The sequence below is a fragment of the Hylobates moloch genome, unplaced genomic scaffold, assembly GCF_009828535.3.
Source record: "Hylobates moloch isolate HMO894 unplaced genomic scaffold, HMol_V3 SCAFFOLD_4, whole genome shotgun sequence".
In the NCBI taxonomy this organism is placed as follows: domain Eukaryota; kingdom Metazoa; phylum Chordata; class Mammalia; order Primates; family Hylobatidae; genus Hylobates; species Hylobates moloch.
The window spans coordinates 156,560,615-156,585,523 of record NW_026652279.1 but is presented as its reverse complement, the minus strand read 5'-3'; the positions used below and the strand labels follow the sequence as shown (position 1 = coordinate 156,585,523).

The 24,909-nt window shown below is 40.7% G+C and overlaps 1 protein-coding gene across 2 annotated transcripts in view; it reads right to left on the bottom strand.

Annotated features, from left to right (window-relative positions):
* The window catches only part of DNAJC3 (DnaJ heat shock protein family (Hsp40) member C3), a 108,765-nt gene that overhangs the window by 68,200 nt on the left and 15,656 nt on the right, over positions 1 to 24,909 (bottom strand). Inside the window, exons 1-2 of one of the 2 annotated variants that reach the window (XM_032151122.2) lie at positions 13,411 to 13,524; positions 9,720 to 9,830 (exon numbers count right to left, since the gene is read on the bottom strand). Coding sequence is in view for 1 of the 2 variants with exons in the window: in XM_032151120.2 (XP_032007011.1) it covers positions 9,720 to 9,830 (111 nt within the window). In the remaining variant the exon portion in view is untranslated. Of the gene's footprint in view, positions 1 to 9,719; positions 9,831 to 13,410; positions 13,525 to 24,909 lie in introns of those variants that run through there. The other variant, XM_032151120.2, reaches the window with a different exon arrangement.

The window sequence follows — 24,909 nt, the reverse complement described above, 5'->3', positions numbered from 1 at the left end:
AATTTCTTTGTCCACCGAGAATCAAATGACAATAGTTTAACACATGAATCAAGAATCAATTTTCTAGCTAGGCACAGTGGCTCATGCCTGTAATACCAGCATTTTGGAAGGCTGAGGCGGGTGGATCACTTGAGGCCAGGAGTTCGAGACCAGCCTGGCCAACATAGTGAAATGCCGTCTCTACAAAAAATACAAAAATTAGCCAGGCATGGTGGTGCACACCTATAATCCCAGCTACTCCAGAGGCTGAGGGAGGAGAATCGCTTGAACCCGAAAGGTGGAGGTTGCAGTGAGCTGAGATCACACCACCACTGCACTCCAGCCTGGGTGACACTGCAAGACTCCGTTTCGATTTTCTTAGAGGCATGGGGTCACTTGCACGGTAAATCAAAATAGCCTTCCCTGGTTCTTCATCTTAAAATACCAACGGTTCCTGGAACTAGAGTCCATTCCTACATCACTGTGCATGAAGCAGCAACTGAAACAAGAATCGGTTTAGAAATGCATGCTTAGTTTTTACCAGTACAAGATTTGATAATCTTGAAAATAAGTACTTTTCCTATTATCCATCCATTATATAATATTGTTCATTATGTAAATTATTTGCAAGCCTACATGTGGAAATACTGTATTTCATTTTAAACCACATAATTCAAATCCTTATACTAGCTCATTAGAAACTTGAACATGGGAAATGGATTTAACCTCTACCCAGAATCCTAAAACTATCAAACAATTCAAATATGGGAAAATTAGCCAGAATAAAACAATACAACTACTATCTGGAGAAAACACATCAGAAAGCCAATTACAAATAATGCTGTAAATGGTGGTAGTGAGAGGCATAGGAAAAACATGCTGGACTGGTGTATTAGTCCATTTTCATGCTGCTGATAAAGAGATACCCAAGACTGGGTTTTTTTGTTTTTTTTTAAAAAGAGGTTTAATGGACTCACAGTTCCATATGGCTGGGGAGGCCTCACAATCATGGCAGAAGGCGAAAGGCACATCTTACATGGCAGCAAACAAGAGAATGAGAGCCAAGCAAATTTATGAAATCTTCAGATCTCGTGAGACTTATTCACTACTGTGAGAACAGTATGGGGGGAACCACCCCCATGACTCAATTATCTCCCACCAGGTCCCTCCGACAACACGTGGGAATTATGAGAGCTACAATTCAAGATGAGATTTCGGTGGGGACACAGCCAAACCATATCATCTAGATATGGAAAATGTTTTATTCTTGCTCTCAGCTCACCCAACTAAACTTCATTCAACAATTTACTGAACTTACCAGACATTAAAATAGTAGCATAGCTCAGAATCTTTTGAACTGGAATATCACCTTCAGAAAGTTGCTAGAGCACTTTTTGTTTCCTTTTGTCTAAATGTAAACAGTAATGTTTGTCCTCATTTCAGAATTGAGGCTGAAATGTGATGAGAAAGCACCATAACAAGTTTAAGTGATATAAAAATCTAGAAATGGATTTTGTTCTGGGATTCAGCAAAACTATGTAAGCATTGTGCTAGTTTTCTTACCAAGCAAAGAAGAAATCGATCATTTCACACTGCCCGCCCATTTAATCTACCACTTAAGACATTTGTTCATGCCAGATATACCTAAGACCCTCTGTAAAGTCTATTAAATTTAGGGTTTCAGATCCCAAAATTCATTATCCCCATAGTTCTTTTCTGATAAATGCACATCTGTAAGAGTTTCAAAAGGCCACAACACCCCACCACCATCTACTGCATAATCCTATTGATATGGGAGGGGGGCAGGGAAGTGCTGGGTAGAGAAGGGTGGTGTCTCTGGTAGGGTTGCACCCTTGGGCCTGTGCCCACGGACCTAAGTGAGAACAGGCACTCCTGTTTTCATGCCCAAATGTTGCATTTTCCAAGATCACTCTGGCCAGCCACGCACTCCATACTGTGCCCATATAAATCTGAGACCTTAAACAGACACAGACACAAACGGCTGGATGTCTAGAGGAGAAGAAGAGCATACCAGCAGACACTGGCAGAGCAGCGACGGCAGCACGACGTGGATGCCGAGGGGAGTTCAGCCACGAGTGGCCATAGAACAGTCTGGCCGCTGGGCAGCCCGACTCCAGAGGAAGACCACCTTACCACTCCATCCCTCATTTCCGGCTCCCTATGCATCTCGCTGAGAGCCACCTCCACTACTCAATAAACCTTGCACTCAACCTTCCAGCCCACATATGATCTGATTCTTCCAGTACATTGAGCAAGAACTCAGGCTGTCACATTGGCCCCGTCTTTGCAATAAGGCAGAGGGTCTACTGAGCTAACACAAGCTGTCTGCAGATGGCGTAGCTGAAAGAGCACACTGTAACACACACCCACTTGGGCTTCAGGAATCCTAGACATTGCCATGGGGCCGGAGCCCAAAAGCACTCCCCACGGCCTCTGCACCTGCCCATCTGCATGCTCCCAGTAAGGGTTTGAACAGCAGGGCCCTGAAGACGGAAGCCACAACCCTGTCGCACGCCCTGCAAGGGAAATATGAAAACTCTCCCATTTCACTATGATAGAAAACTTAAACTTTATTTCCTGGGGATTTTTTGTTTTTTTTTTTTTTTTTTTTTTGAGGCGGAGTCTCGTTCTCGCCCAGGTTGGAGTACAATGGCATGATCTCAACTTACTGCAACCTCCAACTCCCAGGTTCAAGCAATTCTCGTGCCTTAGCTTCCCAAGTAGCTGGGATTACAGGCACCTGCCACCACGCCCGGTTAACTTTTTGTATTTTTAGTAGAGACGCGGTTTCACCATGTTGGCCAGGCGGGTCTCGAACTCCTGACCTCAGGTGATCTGCCCATCTTAGCCTCCCAAAGTGCTGATATTACAGGTGTGAGCCACCACGCCCAGCCTTAAACTTTATTTTCTATAGTTTGTTATGAACAATGTGTTCTACACGAACTAAAATGATAAATGGTCTTCCTAGAAATCATGATGTGTGGCCGGGAGCAGTGGCTCACGCCCGTAATCCCAACACTTTGGGAGGCCAAGGGGGGGCAGATCACCAGGTCAAGAGATCAAGACCATCCTGGCCAACATGGGGAAACCCCGTCTCTACTAAAAATACAAAAATTGGCTGGGCATGGTAGCACACGCCTATACTCCTAGCTGCTCGGGCTGCTCGGGAGGCCAAGGCAGAATCACTTGAACCTGGGAGGCAGAGGTTGCAGTGAGCCGAGATCATGCCACCGCACTCCAGCCTGGTGACAGAGCGAGACTCCGTCACAAAAAAAAAAAAAAAAGAAAGAAATTATGACGTGTATCCCATTTGAGAGTCAACTGCTATTTGCCAGATCACATTGAACAAAATGACACTTTATTTTGGAGACAGGGTTTCACTCTGTTGTCCAGGCCAGAGCACACTGGCACCATCAGCTCATTGCCTCCTCAAACTCCTGGGCCCAGGAAATCCTTCCACCTTAGCCTCCCAAGTAGCTAGGACTACAGGTAGGCACTGCCATGCCTGGCTAACTTTTTTTTATTTTACTTCTGTAAAGACGAGCTCTTGCTATGTTGCCCAGGTTGGTCTCAAACTCCTGGCCTCAAACAATCCTCCTGCCTCAGCCTTTGAAAGTGCTCAAGTGCTAGAATTACAGTTGTAAGCCACCACACTGGCCTGTTATTCAGATTCAGAATGCACTAGCAATGATTTACATTCTCCCTTTACTAAATCACACCAATAAATTGCCATGTTTCAGCATCACTGATTTACACCTCTTGGTGAACACAGTAACATTTTACTGGGAATTTTGGGAAAGAGCTGTCTTAAAAAGTCTTGTATTGCACTGATAAAGCTAAAAAAAAAAAAAAAAAAAGAGCAGTCATTTAAAACGACTTTAATTATATGCCATAGCCCTTGATGTTTCTAATAAATGTGAGACTAAGAAAACAAACAATAAAGTATAAAATAGGTAGAAGGTATATACATTTCTTCAAACATTCTAATGGTAGTAGGTAAGAATAAATACTTTAAGACACACTTTTTCTAAGACAGTAACTGAAAAAAATTTAAATTGCCATGCTGAAGCACTAAAGACAGTTTGAATCAACAGAAAAATAGTGAACTTAGTAACGATGTGGTCACACAGTAAACAGCCCTTAGTGAAAAATCTTGTGCAAATTATTGTGCAAAGTAACCACTATTTCTTAAAGGTGAGTTAGTCATTGAAATGCAAACTTCCTAACAGAAATGTCACATAGTTAAGAAACCCCTGTTATTATAGCAAACCTGTTTTTAGAAAAGCCTTAATTTTCAGAGACACAAAAATCGTATTTCTACATTCTTTACATATCCTACTGCACCTTTTTTTTTTTTTTTTAAAGAAAAAAAGCAAGACAGAGAAGGAGAGAGACAGAGTCTCACTCCATCGCCCAGGCTGGAGTGTGGTGGCACAATCACAGCTCACTGCAATCTCCAACTCCTGAGCTCAAGCAGTCCTCCCGCCTCAGCCTCCTGAGTGATTATACACTATTTTCAAAGAAATATTTATATTCATTATTACCATCTGATCTTCACAAAAATTCCCATGGGTGACACGGTGAAAACTGCTGGGAACTTGCAGGTAACTTTTTAAGTGTGCGTTTTTTTACATAACTGGACAAATATCACAGGATTACCCAGTGGCAAGGCCAACATTAAAATCTGTTTCCCTTTTCAAGGTAATCCACAAAGCCATATTTTCTAATACCTTCATAGAGTACACACGATAGAAGTTCTCTGTATATTTATACAGCAGGCTACTGCAATGCAACTATTTATGTTTCACCTGACATCCCAACAGGTGCCAGCTACCCCTACATTCCAAGGTGAGATTTCTAGGGCCACTTGGAAAAGTTTGTAAGTGTCCTCTTTGCAGGACAGAGTAGACTGACTGGTGTATCTGACTCATCCCTGAAAACTCTAAGTGGCAAGAGACGAGCAGGCTCTCTGCTCTCATAAGAAGGAAGAAGGGGTTGCTATTTGGACTGTCCTCTGTCTACAGACATGGTCAAGGCAAAGAATACATGTATGCTTCTCACAGACCAAAGAGAGCTGGCTTGGGTTGTCTTAAATCTCGTCCACAAGGCAACTCATGAAGAAGTCCTTTGCATTTCCATAAGACATTTTAGAATCAGCTAGTCAATTTCAATGAAATAAAGTGCTAGAATTTGATTAGATTTCATTGAATCTGTAGACCAATCTGGGGGCCACTTGACATCTTTACAATATTGAATCTTCCTATTCATGAACATGGTATATCTCTTCATTTAAGTCTTTCTTTTAACTATTTTTGTGGTTTTCAGCAAAGTGTTCTTGCACATCTTTCATTAGATTTATTCTTAGGTGTTTTTTATATTTGTTTATTGCTAATATAGAGAGACTCTGTTGCTACAAAAGTATGTTGAATCTGTTATCTAGTGAGTGGCCTTGCTAAATTCATTTCAGTTATAATAGTTTGCAGATTATTTGCGTATCATCAAGTCCTCTGTGAATGACAGTTTTATTTCTTCCTTTCTCAATCTTTATGCCCTATTTCTTGCCAAATTACAGTGGCTGGGCAATTGTATTAGTTCATTCTCACACTGCTAATAAAGACATACCTGAGACTGGGTAAATTATAAAGGAAAGAGGCTTAACTGACTCACAGTTCAGCATGAGTGGGGAGGCCTCATGAAATTTACAATCATGGCAGAAGGGGCAGCAAACACATCCTCTTCACATGATGGCAGGAAGGGGAAGTGCTGATCAAAAGGGGGAAAAGTCCCTTATAAAACCATCAGATCCTGTGAGAACTCATTCACTTTCATGAGAACAGCATGAGGGTAACCGTCCCCCATGATTAAATTAACTCCCACTGGGTCCCTCCCATGACAAAAATAAGTAAAATTATATTTTCCCCCATGAGTAAATTACTTCCCACTGGGTCCCTCCCATGACAAAATAAGTAAAACTATAATTTCCCAATAACATAATCTTGTATATGGAAAATCCTAAAGAATCAACACAAACAAAAATTTTTAGAGCTAATAAACACGTTCAGCAAGGTTGCAAGACAGAAAATTGGTATACAAATTGCACTGGCTAGGCCACGTACGGTGGCTCATGTCTGTAATCCCAGCTCTTTGGGAGGCGGGTGGATGACCTGAGGTCAGGAAGTTCAAGACTAGCCTGGCAAACATGGTGAAACCCCATCTCTACTAAAAATACAAAAATTAGCTGGACGTGGTGGTGCATGACCGTAACCCCCGCTACTTGGGAGGCTGAAGCAGGAGAATCGCCTAAACCTGGGAGATGGAGGTTGCAGTGAGCCGAGATTGCACTACTACACTCTAGCTTCCTGGGTGACACAGCGAGACTCTGCCTCAAAAAAAAAAACAAAAAAAAACTGCATTGGCTAGGACCTCTAGCAGAATGTTGATTACAAGTAGTAATAGTGGGTATCCTTGTCTCGTTCTCAATCTTAGCGGTGGTGAGGTGTGGGGAGAGCTATCAATATTCACCATAAAGTATGATGGTAGCTATAGGATTTTTGGTGTACTCATCAATACAGATTCCCAAACTGTTTAAAAGATGCTTTTTCTTTCAAAAATGGTGTTAAATATTTATCAAATACTTCTTCTGCACCTTTGAAATAATATTTTTCTCCTGTAGTCTTTTAATGTGATGACTAATACTGACTTTTGAATGCCAAACCGAATTTACATCCTTGTAATAGAAACCAGTGGTGTGCGTATGTGTTTGGGTGTACAAACATAATATGTGGACTTCTTTAAACTTTAGATTTATTTGCTATTACGTTTTTCAGAATTTTTATAGTTATGTTCATGAGACTTTCCTATAACATTTTTATTGTAATGTTCTTACACTGGGAAGAATGTGTATTCTGTAGCTGTGTGCAGGTGTTATGTGTATTTCAATTGGGTCAAGTTAACATCTTTACTGTTATTTTTGTTTGCTTTCCTATATATTATTGAAAGAGGCTAAAGCCTTCCACTGTAACTATGAATTTATTATTTATCCTTTTAGTTCTGCCAATTTTCATTTTATGTATTTAGAGGCTATGTTATTAGGCTTATACCCATTTAAAATTGATATTTTTTCTGGTAGAGTGAATCCTTTATTTGTGTGGAATGGCTTTCTCTACTACTCACAAAGGTATCTTTTTTTCACTTTTCCCCTCATTTTTCAACTTTTCTATGTACTTATAATTATGCCATGTCTCTTGAGCAGAGTTTTGGTTGTTTTTTTTAATTTTGAGATGGAGTCTCACTCTGCCGCCCAGGCTAGAGTGCAGTGGTGCGATCTTGGCTCACTGCAACCTCCACCCCCGGGGTCTAAGCAATTCTCCAGTCTTGGCTTCCCAAGTAGCTAGGATTATAGGTCCACCACCATGCCTAGCTAATTTTTATATTTTTAGTAGAGACAAGTTTCACCATGTTGTCCAGGCTGGTCCCAAACTCCTGACCTCAAGTGATCCGCCCACCTCAGCCTCTCAAAGTTCTGGGATTACAGGCGTGGGCCACCATGCCCAGCCTTGAATAGAGTTTTTTAATCAAAAAAATATGTTTCCTATGAGTTCAGAGAGCTAATAACATCTGTAATAAAAATCTGAGTTTAGGAAAAAGCATAAAGAAAAGTATGACAAACCAAAACCTAATTACATTGAGTTTATATAGTAAATTACAATAGGACGATAGTTTTTCTGGGAGCACAGCTGTATCTTATTAAAAAACACACCAGCAGCCGGGTGCGGTGGCTCACGCTTGTAATCCCAGCACTTTGGGAGGCCGAGGTGGGCGGATCATTAGGTCAGGAGATTGAGACCACGGTGAAACCCCGTCTCTACCAAAAACACACACACAAAAAAAATTAGCCGGGCTTGGTGGCGGGTGCCTGTAGTCCCAGCTGCTCAGCAGGCTGAGGCAGGAGAATGGCGTGAACCCAGGAGGCAGAGCTTGCAGTGAGCCGAGATCGCGCCACTGCACTCCAGCCTGGGCGACAGAGTGAGACTCCATCTCAAAAAAAAAAAAAAAAAAAAAAAAAACACCAGCTGGGCACAGTAGCTCATACCTATAATCCCAGCACTTTGGGAGGCTGAGGCAGGCAGATGGCTTGAGAACAAGAGTTTGAGATAGGCTGGGCAAAATGTCGAAACCCAGTTTCTATAAAAAAAAAAAAAAATACAAAAACTAGCTGGGCATGGTGGCATGCACCTGTAGTCCTAGCTACTCAGGAGGCTGAGGTGGGAGGATCACCCGAGCCCTGGAGGCAGAGGTTGCAGTGAGCCAAGATTACGCGACTGCACTCCAGCCTGGATGACAGAGCAAGATCCTGTCTCAAAAAACACCACCCTCCTTATCTGTCAGGTTGTTAAACCATGTTAACCATGTTGTCTCAACCATTCAAATCAAGGTAAAAATATATAAGTAAAGGACTCTGAGGAAAGTTAATGTCAAAAAGTCCCAGTACAAAACTTTAGCAGTGACTCATAAGGAAATCCAGGCCAGGTGTGGTGGCTCATGCATACAATCTCAACACTCTAGGAGGCCAAGGCAGGAGGACTGCTTGAGCCCATGAGTTTGAGACCAGCCTGGACAACATAGTGAGACTTCATCTCTACAAAAATATAAAAAATAAAAGTTGTAAAAAATAGTTGGATATAGCGGCACACACCTATAATCCCAGCTATTCAGGAGGCTGAGGCTGCAGTAAGCCATAACCACACCAATGCACTCCAGCCTGGGTGACAGAGCAAGACCCTGTCTCAAAAAAACAAAAAAACAAAAAAAACAAAAACAAAAAAGAAAGAAAAGAAAAGGAGAGAAAATCCATTAAGCCTTCACTAAGAACCTATTTATTCTGGTCATCTCACTTCTTACAGTCCTAACAGATGAACAGCTGCATGACAGTTGATTCTACAGACAGACACGAGTAAGAAATAAGAAGCAACAGTATAAATGAAGAGCAGCTGGGGTCTGACCAATACTGAAGAGGCAATGAACTGCGGCATCTCCCAAGGATATCAAGCAAACATATTGAAAACCCAAGTCATCAAGAAAATTAAACTGCATTCAGTAAAATCTGTTCAAAAAGTCAGAAGCTGGCCAGGCGCGGTGGCTCACACCTGTAATTGCAGCACTTTGGGAGGCCGAGGCGGGCAGATCATGAGGTCAGAAGATCGAGACCATCCTGGCTAACACAGTGAAACCCCGTCTCGACTAAAAATACAAAAAATTAGCCGGGAGTGGTGGCAGGCACCTGTAGTCCCAGCTACTCAGGAGGCTGAGGCAGGAGAATGGTATGAACCCGGGAGGCAGGGCTTGCAGTGAGCCAGTATCACGCCACTGCACTCCATCCTGGGCGACAGCGACAGAGCGAGACTCCATCTCAAAAAAAAAAAAAAAAAAGTCAGAAGCCAAATAATACACTGAGAAAAGCTGTTTGTCAGAATTATCTTGAATTATCCTTGGTAGTAGCAGGCCTCACTAACCTTCAAACTTCTTTCATGTTAGATGCACATACATTTAAGTGTTATATATTTATTTTATCAATCTATTTCGCTCAGAATCCCACAAATATATTTAAATGTTTTATTTAAACATGAAATAATGTGTATTTTAAATGTTATTTAAAAAAAAGAGCTATTACTAGAATTCACTAAGACAGACACTGAGTGATTTGGTTTCATGATACAAACCTACGGCAGCATGAAACTGAGATAAGGCATCAGCTAGCTGTCCAGCTGCAAGTAATTTCTTGCCCAATTCAAGATGTTTCTCAACATCTGCATTTACTCCACATTCAGCACCTAAAAATAAAATTAAAAACAATCAGTTAACTTTCCATGAACTAAGATTTAATTCTAAAAAATATAATATTAAAAATAGTTATCTGTCTCAGTCATCTACTCAGATGAGAAAAGTCACAGAAGCTGAAAAATGATGTAAAGAACGTAACATAAAATACAAACCCTATTTCATTATATGGAGCACAAGACAAAAAATGTACCCATCTTGACCTAATCAGTGAAAAGAATGTAACCAGTCTAGAAAATAAACGGAAGTTGTATAATGCAGAAGTAGTAAAAATATTTTCAATAATAAAATGAAAATTGTTTGAAGTTAGAATCTCACCTTTAATGAATATCATAGAGACTGTTACAATATTTAAGTATTTATTAAGCACCTATAATGCACTAGGCACTATTTTAGGTATCTGCAATAAGTGAGCAACGTTGAAAAACTCCTGCCCCTCATACCCTCCTGGCGCCTGATGTTATCGTGGGAGGAGGCAGACATGATAAATAAGTAAATTACATAGTATGTTAGGTGAAAATTACTGTGGAAAAAGTCAAGCCATGTGAAGAGGTAAGGAGTTCAGGGGACTTCGAGCAGTAAATAAGGGGGTAAAGGGCAGGCCTTCTTGAGAAGCTGACATCTGAGCAAGACTTGAAAACAAGTGAGGAACTCACCATGCAGACAGCTAGGAAAATAGCTTCCAGGAAGAGGGACAACCAAGGGTCCTAAGTCAGGAGCATGCAGATATGTTCCAGAAACAGCAGAAAGGCATGGATGGCTGCAGCGGAGCCAAGAGGAAGATAGTAGTATGAGGTCAAGGAAGCAGAGGACCTGACAACGGCTTTGAATATTTACTTGTCTTAAAATAGGGAACTACTGCGGAATCAATAACATGAGCTGATGGACTAGGCCAATTATCAATATGTTGCCTCTTGGCTCTGAATTCATCCTTTGGTACTTGCACTGCAATAAAGGCCTGGAGTTTGCAGGCATTTCCTCTTTACAGTGAGTATAATGTTATGCTTTGTCAGTACAGGGCACTGAAGCAACACCGCAGAAAGGACACTTCCTAGTTCTGCTTGCTGCATTTTACTGTCTTCTGGCTCCTGCTGCATGGTCCGTCACGGGGTGGACTTCCTGCCGCATGGTATGATAAGGAGGACATCCAGGGGTACTTAGCCATAGCTATATGCCCAGGGGTCCAGTTCCTCAGTGATCTGGCAACCTCAGCCCACACATTCCAGACTTCACACCCACAGAAGCACATGGACTCCCTTCATAGACAGGCTGACCAGCCTTGGCTCACCTATACATGAATGGATTGTTTTCTACTTGCCCAGTTACTATGGAGCAGCCACAGAGCAATCTTCTCTGCCAGCAAACCTGGGCTACAGCTATACCTTCTCCAATAAGATCTAAACCCCAGCCTGGTAGAGGGGACCCCTCTTGCAAGTTGGTCCTTCCTTGAGGCTGTTAGTCCTAGAATATCCGTTAGAGTTCTCTGTACATCTTTAGTTACTCTCCTATCATAACTTAACAGTTCTTAGATTAAACTTCCCCTTTCTAAGTAACTACATGATTTCTGTCTTTCCTCAACGGACCGTGAGTGACACACAATTGGTATTGGGAGCAGTCCTAGGAGACAGGCCCACAGAGATGCAATTCGAGGACTGGTTTGGTCATGGCCTTGGGCTTCAGTGCAGTGCTAAGTTCCTCGCCAATGGGAGATGAAATGCTAGTAATCCACAGTAGGTATTGGAGTCACAATTAACTAAGCTATCACTTTGGTTGACTGCAATGAAGTACTGAGGCACATGTCTTAGAAGCCCAAGTGGCTGCTGCAACTGACCATAATGGCAGAAATTATGAAAATAAGGACTGTGATGTGGGGTGGGTTCTTTTGAGAGCACTAGAGCAGGGTCCCCAAGCCCCCAGCCATGGACCAGTACCAGTCCATGGCCTGTTAGGAACTGGGCCACACAGCAGGAAGTCATCGGCAAGCCAGCGAGCATTACCACCTGAGCTCCGCTTCTTGTCAGATCAGTGGAGGCATTAGATCCTCACAGGAGTACAAACCCTATCGTCAATTGTGCATGCAAGGGGTCTAGGTTGTGCATTCCTTATGAGAATCTAACTAATGCCTGATGATCTGATGTGGAACAGACTCATCCCAAAACTATCCTCCCCCTACCCAACCCGGTCCATGGAAAAACTGTCTTCCACAAAACCAATCCCTGGTGCCAAAAAGGTTGAGGACTGCTGCACTGGGGCACCTACAGGGAGAAAATAACCAGCTCAGATCCAATTTCAGATTAAGTCATGGTCTTAGAGTTGATTTAGTTGAAAATCAAATATAAAATTTAATTTAATTATGAGGGTTGCTGAATTAAAACAATAGCTGAATTCATGGTCTCACCAAGTTTCTCCTGTGAAAGTTAGGGTACAGATTAGTAAAGAATGGAATCCTTAAATTTGGAATGGGAATATTTATTTGGACCCAAATGAAACTGACCAACTTGAACCCCCAAGTCCTTCTGAGTCTCCCTTACCAGAAGTAGTTTTCCCCCCTTGTCTGAGGAGATGACTCTTCCACTGCTTAAAAACCTGAGGACAGCTTTACCCACGGTGGATGCCTTAAAAGAGGATGTTCATCCTCCTCAAGACACACCCTAACCACTGCTATTGTCACTAACCCATGTAAAATTCTGGCAGGCTCCAGAAGAACAGGTATATACTATGACCCAAAGGAAGTAGCTGAACACACCAAAAGATATGCTGATAAACGAGCAGAATCCCACAGAACATGTATGGCATTGGATTCTAAAGGTGCTAGACCAGGAGGGTGAAATACAACACTACATTGGCTCTAATTCATTTATATGTGCACACTTATAAAGCAGAAGTCAACAAATCATTTTTTGTAAATAAAGTTTTACTAGAACGGGGCCATGCCCATCAATGGATGGGCCATATTGTCTATGGCTGCTTTCACACTATAGCAGCAGAACAGAGTTGTTGTGACAAAACCCATATGGCCTCTAAAACCTAAAATATTTACTATCTGACCCTTTACAGAAAAGGTTTGACTACTTCTATACTAGAGATCCCACATTTAATGTGTTAACTCACAAAACTGGAAGTGGCTTTAACAGCTTACTTGATTGGCTGACTGAAACTTGAAGTTTAATTTAATTAGTTAAACATTAATTATATTAATTTAACATTTAATATTAATTATATTAATTTAACATTTAATAAGGCTGAGGTTCCAAAGTTTCCCTAGCATAATAAGAGAGAGGGATCCAAAGGTTTAGAGAGATAGGAAGGTTGGACTGGATTTATCATGTGTTACCTACACACCAAACTGCCATTTATGTCCATGAGAGGGCCTAGAAAACACTCCTTTTACTAAGACATTGAGAAACCCATTATTGGCCAGGCGCAGTAGCTCACGTCTGTAATCCCAACACTTTGTGAGGCCAAGGCAAGAGAACTGCTTGAGGCCAGGAGTTCAAGAGCAGCCTCGGCAACATAATCAGACCTCATCTCTACAAAAATATAAAATAATTAGCCAGGCATGGTGGCACACACCTGTAGTCGCAGCTATTTAATACTTGGGGGGCTGAGGCAGGAAGATGGATCCTTTGAGCCAAGGAGTTCAAGTTTGCAGTGAGCTATGATCGTGCCACTATACTCCAGTCTAGGAGACAGAGCAAACCTTGTCTCTGAAACAAAATTTAAAAAAAAAAAAAAAAAAGAGAGAGAGGGAGAAATGTATTAGTGAGGGACCACCTACAAAGTTTTCAAAATTCTCGTCACTCCCCTTTGTAGGACAGGTATGACTACAGGAGGAAGTCAATATTGAGATAAGTTGAATTCAGTAGGGATGATGGGATTTTAGAGTTGCACAGAAACTTAAGCAGCAGCACTGAACCATCAGAGACTAGGTGGGCACATCAATGCAGAGGCTCTTAATAATCAGGTAGATAAAATGGCATACTCTATGGATGGCACTCAACCTTCTTCTCCATCATATCTAAGCTTGTGCAATGGACCCATGAACAAAGTGGTCATGGTGGCAGGGATGGAGATTATGAATGGGTTCAAAAACACAGATTAGGCCAGGTGCGGTGGCTCATGCCTGTAATCCCAAGCACTTTGGGAGGCCGAGGCAGGCAGATTACCTGAGGTCAGGAATTCGAGACTAGCCTGGCCAACGTGGCAAAACCCTGTCTCTACTAAAAATACAGAGATTAGCTGGGTGTGGTGGTGCATGCCTGTAATCTCAGCTACTGGGGAGGCTGAGGCAGGAGAATCGCTTGAACCTGCGAGGTTGGAGGTTGCAGTGAGCCGAGATCACGTCACTGCACTCCAGCCTGGGTGACACTGCGAGACTCTGTCTCAAAAATCAAAACAAAACAAAACAAAAACCACAGATTAGTCCTTTCCAAAACTGAAAAAACTGATCTGGCTAAAGCTACTGTAGAGCATCTGATCTGCCAATGCTGGAGACCAACAGTGAATTCCCAGTATGGCACCATGGGTGGGAAAGAGACAGCTGGCCACCCAGTGGCAGACTGACTTTACTTGGTTCTCTTCCATAATGGATCTGTTTCTCATATTCCACATATGAATTTGCCTGCAATGCTTCTGCCAACTCCATCATTCATAGACTCACAGAATGCATTACCTATCATCACAGCATTCTATACAGCACTGTATCTCCTTAAGGAATTCACTTCATAGCAAAAGAGGTGGACAACGTGCTCATGACACTAAGATTAACTGGTTTTACCATTACTCCATCAGCTAGAATGGCTTACTGAAGACTTAAGTAGCAGCACTAGTTAGGAGACAAAAACCTGAAAGGATGGGGCTCTGTTTTACAAGCTTCAGTTTATTATTTCAATCATGGACCATTCATTATATGATGCTATCTTGCCCACAGCCAGAATATGTCAGGTCCAGGAATCAAGAAGTAGAAGCAGGCATGGCTCCTCTCATTGTTATACCCACATAAGCCACTTGCAAAATTTCTGTTTCTAGTCCTGGCAACTTTGAGCTCTGATGGTTTGGAGATCTTAGTCCTTAAAGGAGAAATGCTTCCAAAGGGGACACAACAATGTTTCCGATTAATTGGAAGAGGAGACTGCCATATGGCCATTTTGTACTTCTTATGTCACTGAAACCAACAAGCCAAAAACATTGGTTAATCTACTAGTTGGAAAAATGAATCCGAATTACCAAGGGCAAACAAGTGTGCTATTTTGCAAAGGAGGCAAAGTAGGATAAGTGGAACCGAGAAGATTGTCTAGGGCATGTCATACTACTTCCATGCCCAATACGAGGTTAATGAAACGTTACAGCAACCAAAAAACAGAGCAAATAAGACACAGTCCCTTCAAGAAGGAAAGTTTATGAGTCACTCAATCAGGTTAAAAAAAAAAAAAAAGCCAGAGTGGCTGAAATTCTGGCAGAAGGCAAGAGAGGATAGAACAGGGAATAGATGAAGGAAGCCACATATATCAGCTACCACCTCAGACCAGTTACAGACACAAGCTATGCAGTAGCTTTGCATATTTTCTCTTTGATTATATACATGTTTATTTGTATATACAGTCGATCTTCGTAATTTAGATTCTGTATTTGTGAATTTGCCTATGCATTAAAATTCATTCATAATCCCCAAACTCATATTCACAGCATTTTCACAGTCATTCGAGAACACATGCATGTTCAGGGCAGCAAAATACTGAAATCACTCCAAGCATACGTTCCAGCTGAGGCTGAACAAGGTAACACTCCATCTTCCTGTGTCAGCTTTCATATTATAAACAATTGTCCTTTCCACTGTACATTTGGTGCCACTTTTTTGTGTATGCTTCCTGTCACTGATTTCACCACTTTGAGTGACTCCCAAGCATAGTACTGAAGTACTGTTGGGTGTTCCTATGCTCAGGAAAGCTGGGCTGTGCCTTACTGAAAAAATCGTGTGTTAGTTAAGTTTTCTTCAAATACAAAAGACAATGCCATTAGCTGTAAGTTCAATGTTAATAGATCAACAATATAGAGTAAGGTGTCTTTAAATAGGAACATACAGAAAACAAGGTTATGTTCTTGATCTGTTGACATAAGTTGTGATTTGAGGCTTGCAGAAACTTAACCCTGTAGTTCCCCTAAGAGAAATGGTTCAATATTTGCTAATGCAGTGTTCACGATGACTTTACAGAACATAACCACCATGAATAACAAGAATTGACTGTACTAACCACATTTTTCTCCCTAGTTCCCAATTTTAATTTATACACAAATTACTGAAGTTAACCTTACAATTTAGTCTTTATATAACTGAATATTGAGTGGGACGGTGATGGAGTAAGAGTAGGAACGTATGTAGCCAGTGATGGATACGTGACTGATGGAACCAGGAGTCTTCTCCATTAGGGTATGGGTAAGAACTTCTTCACTGCAAGGATAGCTGTATCTTCTTAGAAAATTGTCTCAGTTCTTCTATTCGGGCTGCTATAACAAAAATATCATAAACCAGATGGCTTATAAACAACATTTACTTCTCAGTTCTAGAGGCTAGCAAGTCCAAGATCAAGGTGCCAGCAGATTCAGTGTCTGATGAGGGCCTCATAGACTGCACTTTCTTGTTGAGTCCCTATGTGGTGAAAGGGGAAAACAAGCTCCTTCAGGCCTCTTTTATAGGGCCACTAACCCCAGTCATGAGGGCATAATCTAATCACCTTCTCCTTAAGGCCCTGCCTCTTAATACTGTCACATCAGATTAGGTTTCAACATATGAACTGGGGGCATGAGGGGAACACAAATATTCAGACCATAGCAAAAATAAAGTTGCTTTGTTGTACTGGTATTCAAATATGTGTAGAAAGGCACGTACGGAAACTAAGTAGCCAAAGCATTTCTCCTTTATGGTGAGCATGATGTTAAGCTTTTTCGGGTGCTGAAGGACATTACAGGAAGAAAATCAAAATAATGGTTGCTTGGGAGGGTAAGAGAAAAGACAGACTGGGAAGAGGCAGGAGGGAACTGCTGGTAATGTTCTCATCTTGCTTAGAGGTGTGGGTTACACAGTTACATGCGATTATCAAAACTCTGCAAATATACACTTAAAATATGGACATTTCATTGTACATTAATTTTACATTCAAACAAAAGTTGGTTATATGCCTGTTAAAGTATTTAGGGCCATGTATACTGGTATTATTTTGAAATGTATTTTTTTAAAGGATTAATGGTTGGATAGAGACATGTCCAGATGCGTTATGTGTTAAAACAAATATATTAAAATATTAGGGATAGAACCTAGATGATGGGTATAGGGATGAACACTGTAAAATTCTTTCAACTTTGCGATATGTTTAATAATAAAATGTTGGGAATATAAACACTATGGTGTTATAATGGGGGAATGTATACAGGGTACTGTGAGGGCACAAGTTAAAGCACCTAACGCAGTTAAAATTAAATAAAATTTAAACTTGTTTCACAATCACACTAGTAACAGTTTAAGTGCTCAATAACTAGGGGCTGGTATAGAAGAGAAAAAATAATTTTCTATCTTCATAAACTGGGACTCCCTGTAACAAAAGACAGATTAACGAGTTGTTTCATATGTATACCTCAAACATACATGGGAGAAAACTCAAGAGAATCCAGTAAATCTCCAGAGTAGAAAGAGTTTAAACTTCAGCGGAATACCCTCATTTGCTAAAATAAAGGAAGTGGAGGGTGATGGGGAAAACTGTCACAGGGGGATGGCCAGGAAAAACACTGAAAACAAGAGTAAGATTTGTTGTGCAGTTTTTAAGTCAATGCCTTTTCCATTTAGTGGCCCCTTCTCCTCCTACTGCAGAGCAGGGAAAAAGATTTCCCTTATAGATGTAAATTTCTCTGACAAAAGGGCAACTTTTCAGAGCTATTCTTGTGTCTACAGTTTCTCAAAATAACCAACTCTAAATAACCAACATGACAAAGAGACATATTTTGCAGTAGCATATTTTGGGCTCCTGAAGTCATATTTTGGGGTAGTGTGACCTGAGCTCCAACACCACTGCATGGGACAATGCAAATGATACCAAATATCTCCCATCATCACGGAAAGTTCCACTGGACAGCCCTGGGGGGATTCCCTTGAAGGCTCACCTGAAACCTGAAGGAAAAGTAGGAAGGATGCTACCTTTGTCGAAAAGGCTGGAATAGGGAAACCAACCATCCAAAAACAAAGGACATGACATTTAAATGCCTAGACGTCACATGATTAATGAAGATTTCAAAAAAAAAACGTCCAGTATTTCGGCTAGCTCTCCTTGCCATCATGACATATTATTCTGGAGCAGAACACTTTAAGTGCTAGGTGACTCTAATAAACATCCAGAGAGGAAGAAGGAAACCAATTCAGTATCTACATGATAATCCAGGAAACATGATGATGGCATGACCATGGAGTAGTGGCAGTGAACACAGAAAAAAAAAGAGAAAGAAGACACACATGATTTATATCAACAGGCTAGATATGGAGGTCAAGTACAGAAAAAGCGGGAGTCCAGGATACCCAAAGCAACTTACTGAGCAACTACCTGCCATTTTAGTCACCAAAAGCACTGAACTCCTTATTTCATCTAATACGGCAAAAAGCTGATTGAAATTCACTTTACCTTGCTCTTTCTCCTTCTAAACACAGTAGCTTTCTCAGCTTTTTCTATGTCTACTCTGTAGTTTCTCCATAGTGTCTTATTAGGTTGGCACAAAAGTAATTGAATCCCTTGGTTGCCTGCTGGACCCCTTGGTATGAGGAATGGAAAGAAAGGAAGAGACATTTTGGGGCTCAGAACATACCCTCCCAAAAAATGACTGCAAGAGACCAGAATATGCCATCCCAAAACATACTTTTTTGGCATATTATTTGAAGCTGGTTATTTTGAGAAACTACAGACATTAAAAACAGTTCTGAAAACTTCTTTTGTGAAAATAACTTATAAATAAAGAAAATTTTCTTAAGTAAAGGTGCCTGGTAGGTGAGCTCAGTGATGCAGACCTATAATCCCACCTATTCAGGTGGCTGAAGTGGGAGGATTGCTTGAGCCCAGGAGTTCGAGACTGGCCCGGACAATACAGTGAGACCCCATATCTTATATAAACAATAAAAGGCCAGTTGCAATGGCTCACATCTATTATCCCAGCACTTTGGGAGGCCAACACAGGAAGATCACTTGAGGCCAGGAGTTCAAGACCAGTCTGGACAAGAAAAATACCATCTCTACAAAAATTTTTAACAATGAACCTGGTGTGGTGGCACACACCTGTAGTCCCAACTACTCAGGAGGCTGAAGCAGGAGAATCACTTGATGCCAGGTGCTACAATCATGCCACTGCACTCCAGCCTGGGCAACACAGCATGATCCTATCTCAAAAGAAATTTTTTTAAAAAGAAACTTTATGAGGAGAAATATAATACAAACAGAATTAAGAATCTACTATGTGCTGGAAACTTCTGTATCTTTATTTCACTAAATCATCAAAACCCCAGGAAGTAAACGTCTTTCATAGTTTTATAACTGAGGCTCAAGGAAGTTAACCATTCTGCCCAAGGACTCACAACAACTATCAAAACAAGATCCATTTCCAAAGACCAGTTTTCTTTTCAGCACAGTGAACAATCCTTTCCCCCATGTAAACCAGGCTAAGCTTTCCACAGTTACTAGGCTTTTCATGCTTGACTCACTCAACCCATCGTTTAACATAACATCTTAGCTACAATCATTTCCAACCTCACAGGATGAACCTGAAATCTAAAGGGAAGCCAAGAACACATATGCAAAATTATTTGAACTGTTATGTCAAGCCATGTCATACTCTTACCCCAGAGGGTGAGTTACTCTTCAAACTAAATTTCTCTTGCCTTCTAGGATAAAAAGAGTATCCAGCATTTCTTCTTTCCAGAATAAAACTGAGATCTTTATCACAATTTTACCCAGCATAATTTCCACTTAATTATATGATAATATCACTTTCTCTACAAAATTTCCATGGCACACTCTAATCATCCAGAGAGAATTAATTATTATTCTTTTGGTGTGCTTTGCTCACATTTCCATAACAGAACTTGCCACAGTCTAAGAGCTGGTGGTGCAGACCCTTCTTTCCCCATAAGAGGCATTGTGCCTCCTCACTGAGATGTTCCCAGCTCTCATCTTACCTTCTTTCAAATCCGGCCCCTATGCTGCTGCCAGGGCAATCCTTCAAAATGCACTTATACTAAAAATTCTGCAGAGTTTCCACATCATTGGCTAGATTAAAACTAAATCCCTTCAGATATAAAGGCAAACAACACCTTTCAGGGTCAGCTCTCATGCTGTGGGTCTATCATCCATCATTCCTCTACCTCTTACTTTATACTCCTATAAAAAACTAAACTTGTTATACTTCTCTGAATATACCGTGTTCTCATGCTTCATCCCTTTGCATTTGCTATTACATAAAATGGTCTTCCACACTTGCCCACCAGAGAAATTCCTACTCACCCATCAAGACTCTGCCCTCATGTCCTGCAACCAATCCCATGGAGAACTGCATGACGCATTTACTGTGACTCTCAGCTACACTGTGGCCTGGAGACAGATAACACTGTGCATCTGCACTGAGAGTCACAAGCCCCAGAACAAGGGTGTGACAGGGAACACAGCACATTCCTGCCTGACCAGGACATGAAGCCAGTGCAGCTCCCTAACATGCAGCAGAGACCTCAACCACCCCTATCAGGACTAGTGCCTATGCTCATCATTGGAGTATTCATGGGCAAGCTAGGTGGTCCAGCTCTACCCAGCTATCTCGCCCTGACCCACTGCTAAACAGAAGCTCAGGGGATGGGGGAATTTCCACTGTCTAGCCCATCACCTGAAACAACACAGTGAATCTCACAATAAACAAAGATCAGGTACACATCTGTCTGCTTTTGCTGCTGCTGGCTCAAACCAGTAAGTACCACCTACAGGCCTGCGGGTTGAATTGCACAACAAATATAAAACCTGCCAACAAAAGTACACAAGGCTATAAAAGCAAAGCAAAAGATTCTACCCTAGATCATACTCTATAGGCACAAGGCAGGTTAAGGGAGAGAAAAAAAATCCATTTAAATGAAGTAAATTCAAACAACAACAAGTGTCAGTTTCTCTGGATGAGAAAGAACCAGCATTAAGAATTCAGGTACCATGAAAAATCTGAATGTTGTGACACCACCAAAAAGATTGCACTGGCTTTCTGGCAATGGACTATAACCAAAATGAAAATTCAGAAATGAAAGAAAGAATTCAAAGTGGGAATTTTAAAGAAGCTCAATGAGATCCAAGAGAAGGTTGAAAACCAACACAAACATAACCAGAAAAGCAATCTAGGAAATGAAGGAAGAGACAGATGTCTTTAAAAAAAAAAAAAAAACTTCTTGAAGGCTGGTCTTTTAAATTACCCAGTCAGACAAAAAAAAGAATTTGTTTTAAAATTTTTAAAGAATTTTTAAAATCAAACAAAGCCTTTGAAAAATATGGGATTATGTAAAACAACCAAACCTACAACTTACAGGCATTGTGAAGGAGAAGAAGAAGAAGTAAGAAATTTAAAAAAACATATTTGAGGAAATAAAACAGGAAAAATCCCCTGATCTTGCTAGATATGTAGACATCCAGATACAAGAAATTCACAGGGCACCTGGAAGATACTATACAAGACGAACATAACCAAGGAATGTAGTCATCAGACTATCAGCAAATCTTAAAAGCAGTTAGACAGAAGTGTCAAATCACTGACAAAGGGAATCCCATCAGATTAAGAGTGAAATTCTCAGCAGAAACCTTACATGCCAAAAGAGTTTGGGGCCTCTTTTTGGACTCCAAAAACAAACAAAAAAAACTATAACCAAGAATTTTATACCCTGCCAAACTAAGCTTCATAAACGAAAGAGAAACAAAGTCTCTTACAGACAAGCAAACACTAAAGGAATTCATCACCACTAGACTAGACCTATAAGAAAAGCGCAAAAGAGTTCTAAATGTGGAAACAAAAGGATATTTGCCATGATAAATGTACATGTAAATACAAAGCTCACAGATCCTATAAAGCTATTACACAATTGTGACTCCAAGGCAACTAGCTAACAACACTATGACAGTAACAAACTTTCACATATCAATATTAACCTTGAAGGTAAATGGCCTAAACGCTCCACCTAACAGATACAACAGCAAACTGGGTAAAAAAACAAGACACAACCATCTGCAGCCTATAAGAGCCTCACCTAATGGCTAAAGACACCTATAGACTCAAAGTAAAGGGGTAACAAAAGATGTATCATGCAACTGGGAAAAAAAGCAAGCTGGAGTAAACATTCTTATATCAGATAAAACAGACTTTAAACCAACAACAACTAAAAATTTTTTTAAAAAAAGGCAAAGAAGGCCTTCCACAATGGTGAGTGATAGCATCCCCAAAAGTTAAAAATACCAAATGCATGACAGTGCTCCCATGACTGGTTAATAGGGTGGTAATCACTAGTCCATCAAGATGTCTTATTCAAGTGAAATGTGTGGGCGATCTTAGTTTCATGGCCCTGAGGTAAGAACCAGATGCCAGGTATAGTTTCAGTATAGTCACTCCCAAGTGTTATGGGCCCAGAGCGAGGACAGTAACACGCCCGAGAGGAACGATGATTTCTTGGAGGTTGGCAGATTAAGAGACCAAAGCTTGGTAGGGGATATCCATGTTGGCGAGGTTAATCTTGACTGAAATACGCTATGTCAGTGAATGAACGTATGCACTATGTAATATCAAGGGTTTCCAGTACTGGTTGATATTCATGTGGATCGAGTTTTGTCATGTGAGTGTAATGTCTCAATGAGTGATAGTTGATTAAGGGATTGTTAGTACATGCTTATATGCATGTGGAATAGATCTTTAGTGTAAGGTTATGTGTGTATGTACTACGTACAATCAAGCATTTATAGCACATATATTATTCATGGGGATTAACAGTAATGCACAAAGTACATAGGAGTACTAATATATTAGTGTTGGCAGTCAATACTGACATATTAGTTAAAATGTGTGCCAAAAAGAATACAGAGAATAGTTTAATCACAACTTCAGCTTTGGGTGTTGATGGTGAAGCGGTGTTGATGTTGAAGTGGGAATGCTTTTTCTCCGAGTTGTCCTGGGGAGAGACTCTCCATTTCTGGTTTAGAAGACCAGAGCATTGAATTATACTACAAGGGCAGTTTCATTTAAGTAACTTATTTTCAATTAGGGCAGTGAGTGGTATAAGGGCAAGGATAACGGAGAATTACATGACAGATGCTGTCTGTCCGATGGTAACAAAAAGATGTTCAACTGGCTATCCTCTGATTCATGTGATTGTAAGCAAGTCCGCCACTAAAATTCAGAACAGGCATTGACTTCAGGGGCAGAATATTATGCTTTGTTGTTTGAACGTATGTAGTACAAGAATAACTGCTAGAATAGAATAGAGAATAGAAGGGCCAGTACACCTTCTAGTTTATTAGGGATGGATCGTAAGATTGTGTATGCAAACAAAAAGTATCATTGTGGCTTAATGTGGGGTAGGATACCAAGGGGGTTGGCTAAAGTGTAATTGTCTGGATTGTTCGGGAGGTCGGGTCAAAATAATACTACAGTTATTAGAAGGAGGAGGAGAAATATTAGACCTAGGGTATCTTTGCTTGTGTACTAAGGGTGGAAGGTGATTTTGTTGGAATCTGATGAAATTCCTGAAGGGTTACTGGATCCTGTTTCATGCAAGAATAGAAGGTGGAGAATTGCTATGGCTATAATGATGAAGGGTAGGATAAAATGGAAGGTGAAAAGTCGTGCAAGAGTGGCTTTATCAACTGAGAATCCACCTCAGATTCATTGAACAAGATCTGTTCCAATATATGGAATGGCTGATAATAGATTTGTAATTACTGTAGCGCCTCAGAATGATATTTGGCCTCATGGGAGTATGTAGCCTATAAATGCTGTTGCTATAGTTGTGAGTAGGAGGATAATACCACTATTTCAGGTTTCTAGGAACATAAATGACCCGTAATATAAACCTCAGCCAACGTGCAGGAAGAGGCAGATGAAGAATACTGAAGCACCGTTAGCGTGAAAATAGTGGACTATTCTGCCATAGTTTACATCTCGGTTGATATGGGCAACTGAAGAGAAAGCAGTTAAGGTATCCGGTGTATAGTGTATGGCCAGAAATAATCCTGTGATGGTCTGGAGAATTAAGCAGGCGCCTAGAAGTGAGCCGAAATTTCATCATGTAGAGATGCTGGATGGTGTGGGGAGATCAATAAATGAATAATTTATAATTTTAATTAGTGGGTGTATTTTATGTACATTAATCATTAGTGTTCTTATAGTTGAAGTATAATGATTATTTTTCCTATCATTAGTCATGGTTATAAGCCATGTGGGAATAATGACATATGCTTTATTCTTATTAAGTATTATTTTGGTTATAGGATTTATAGGTTTGTCTTCAAAACTTTCTCCTATTTATGGAGGTTTAGGGTTATTAGTGGTGCTGTGGGTTGTGGTATTATATTGAATTATGGTGGGGTTTTTATAGGGTTAATAAGTCTTTTTGATTTATTTGGGTGGGATGACGGTTGTTTTTGGTTATACTGCGGCGATAGCTATTGAGGAATACCCTGAGACATAAGGATCAAGTATTGATATTTGAGGAACTTTATTATTAGGGTTATTAATAGAATTGGTGTTGATTTGATGAATGGTTGAATATGATGGGGTGGTGATTACAATTAATTTTAGTAGTGTAGGAAGTTGAATAATTTTTGAGGGTGAGGGTCCGGGGTTGATTCATGAGGCTTCTGTGGGTGCAGGTGCTTTATATAATTATGGGTGTTGATTGGTGGTGGCTGCTGGTTGAACGTTGTTGCTGATTATGTTGTTAATTGAAATTACTTGGGGTAATAGAGTAGATAATTAAGAGTAGAGTTAGGAGGGGATAAAAAAGGAATGGAAATAAAAGTTAATTAGGCCTTTCTG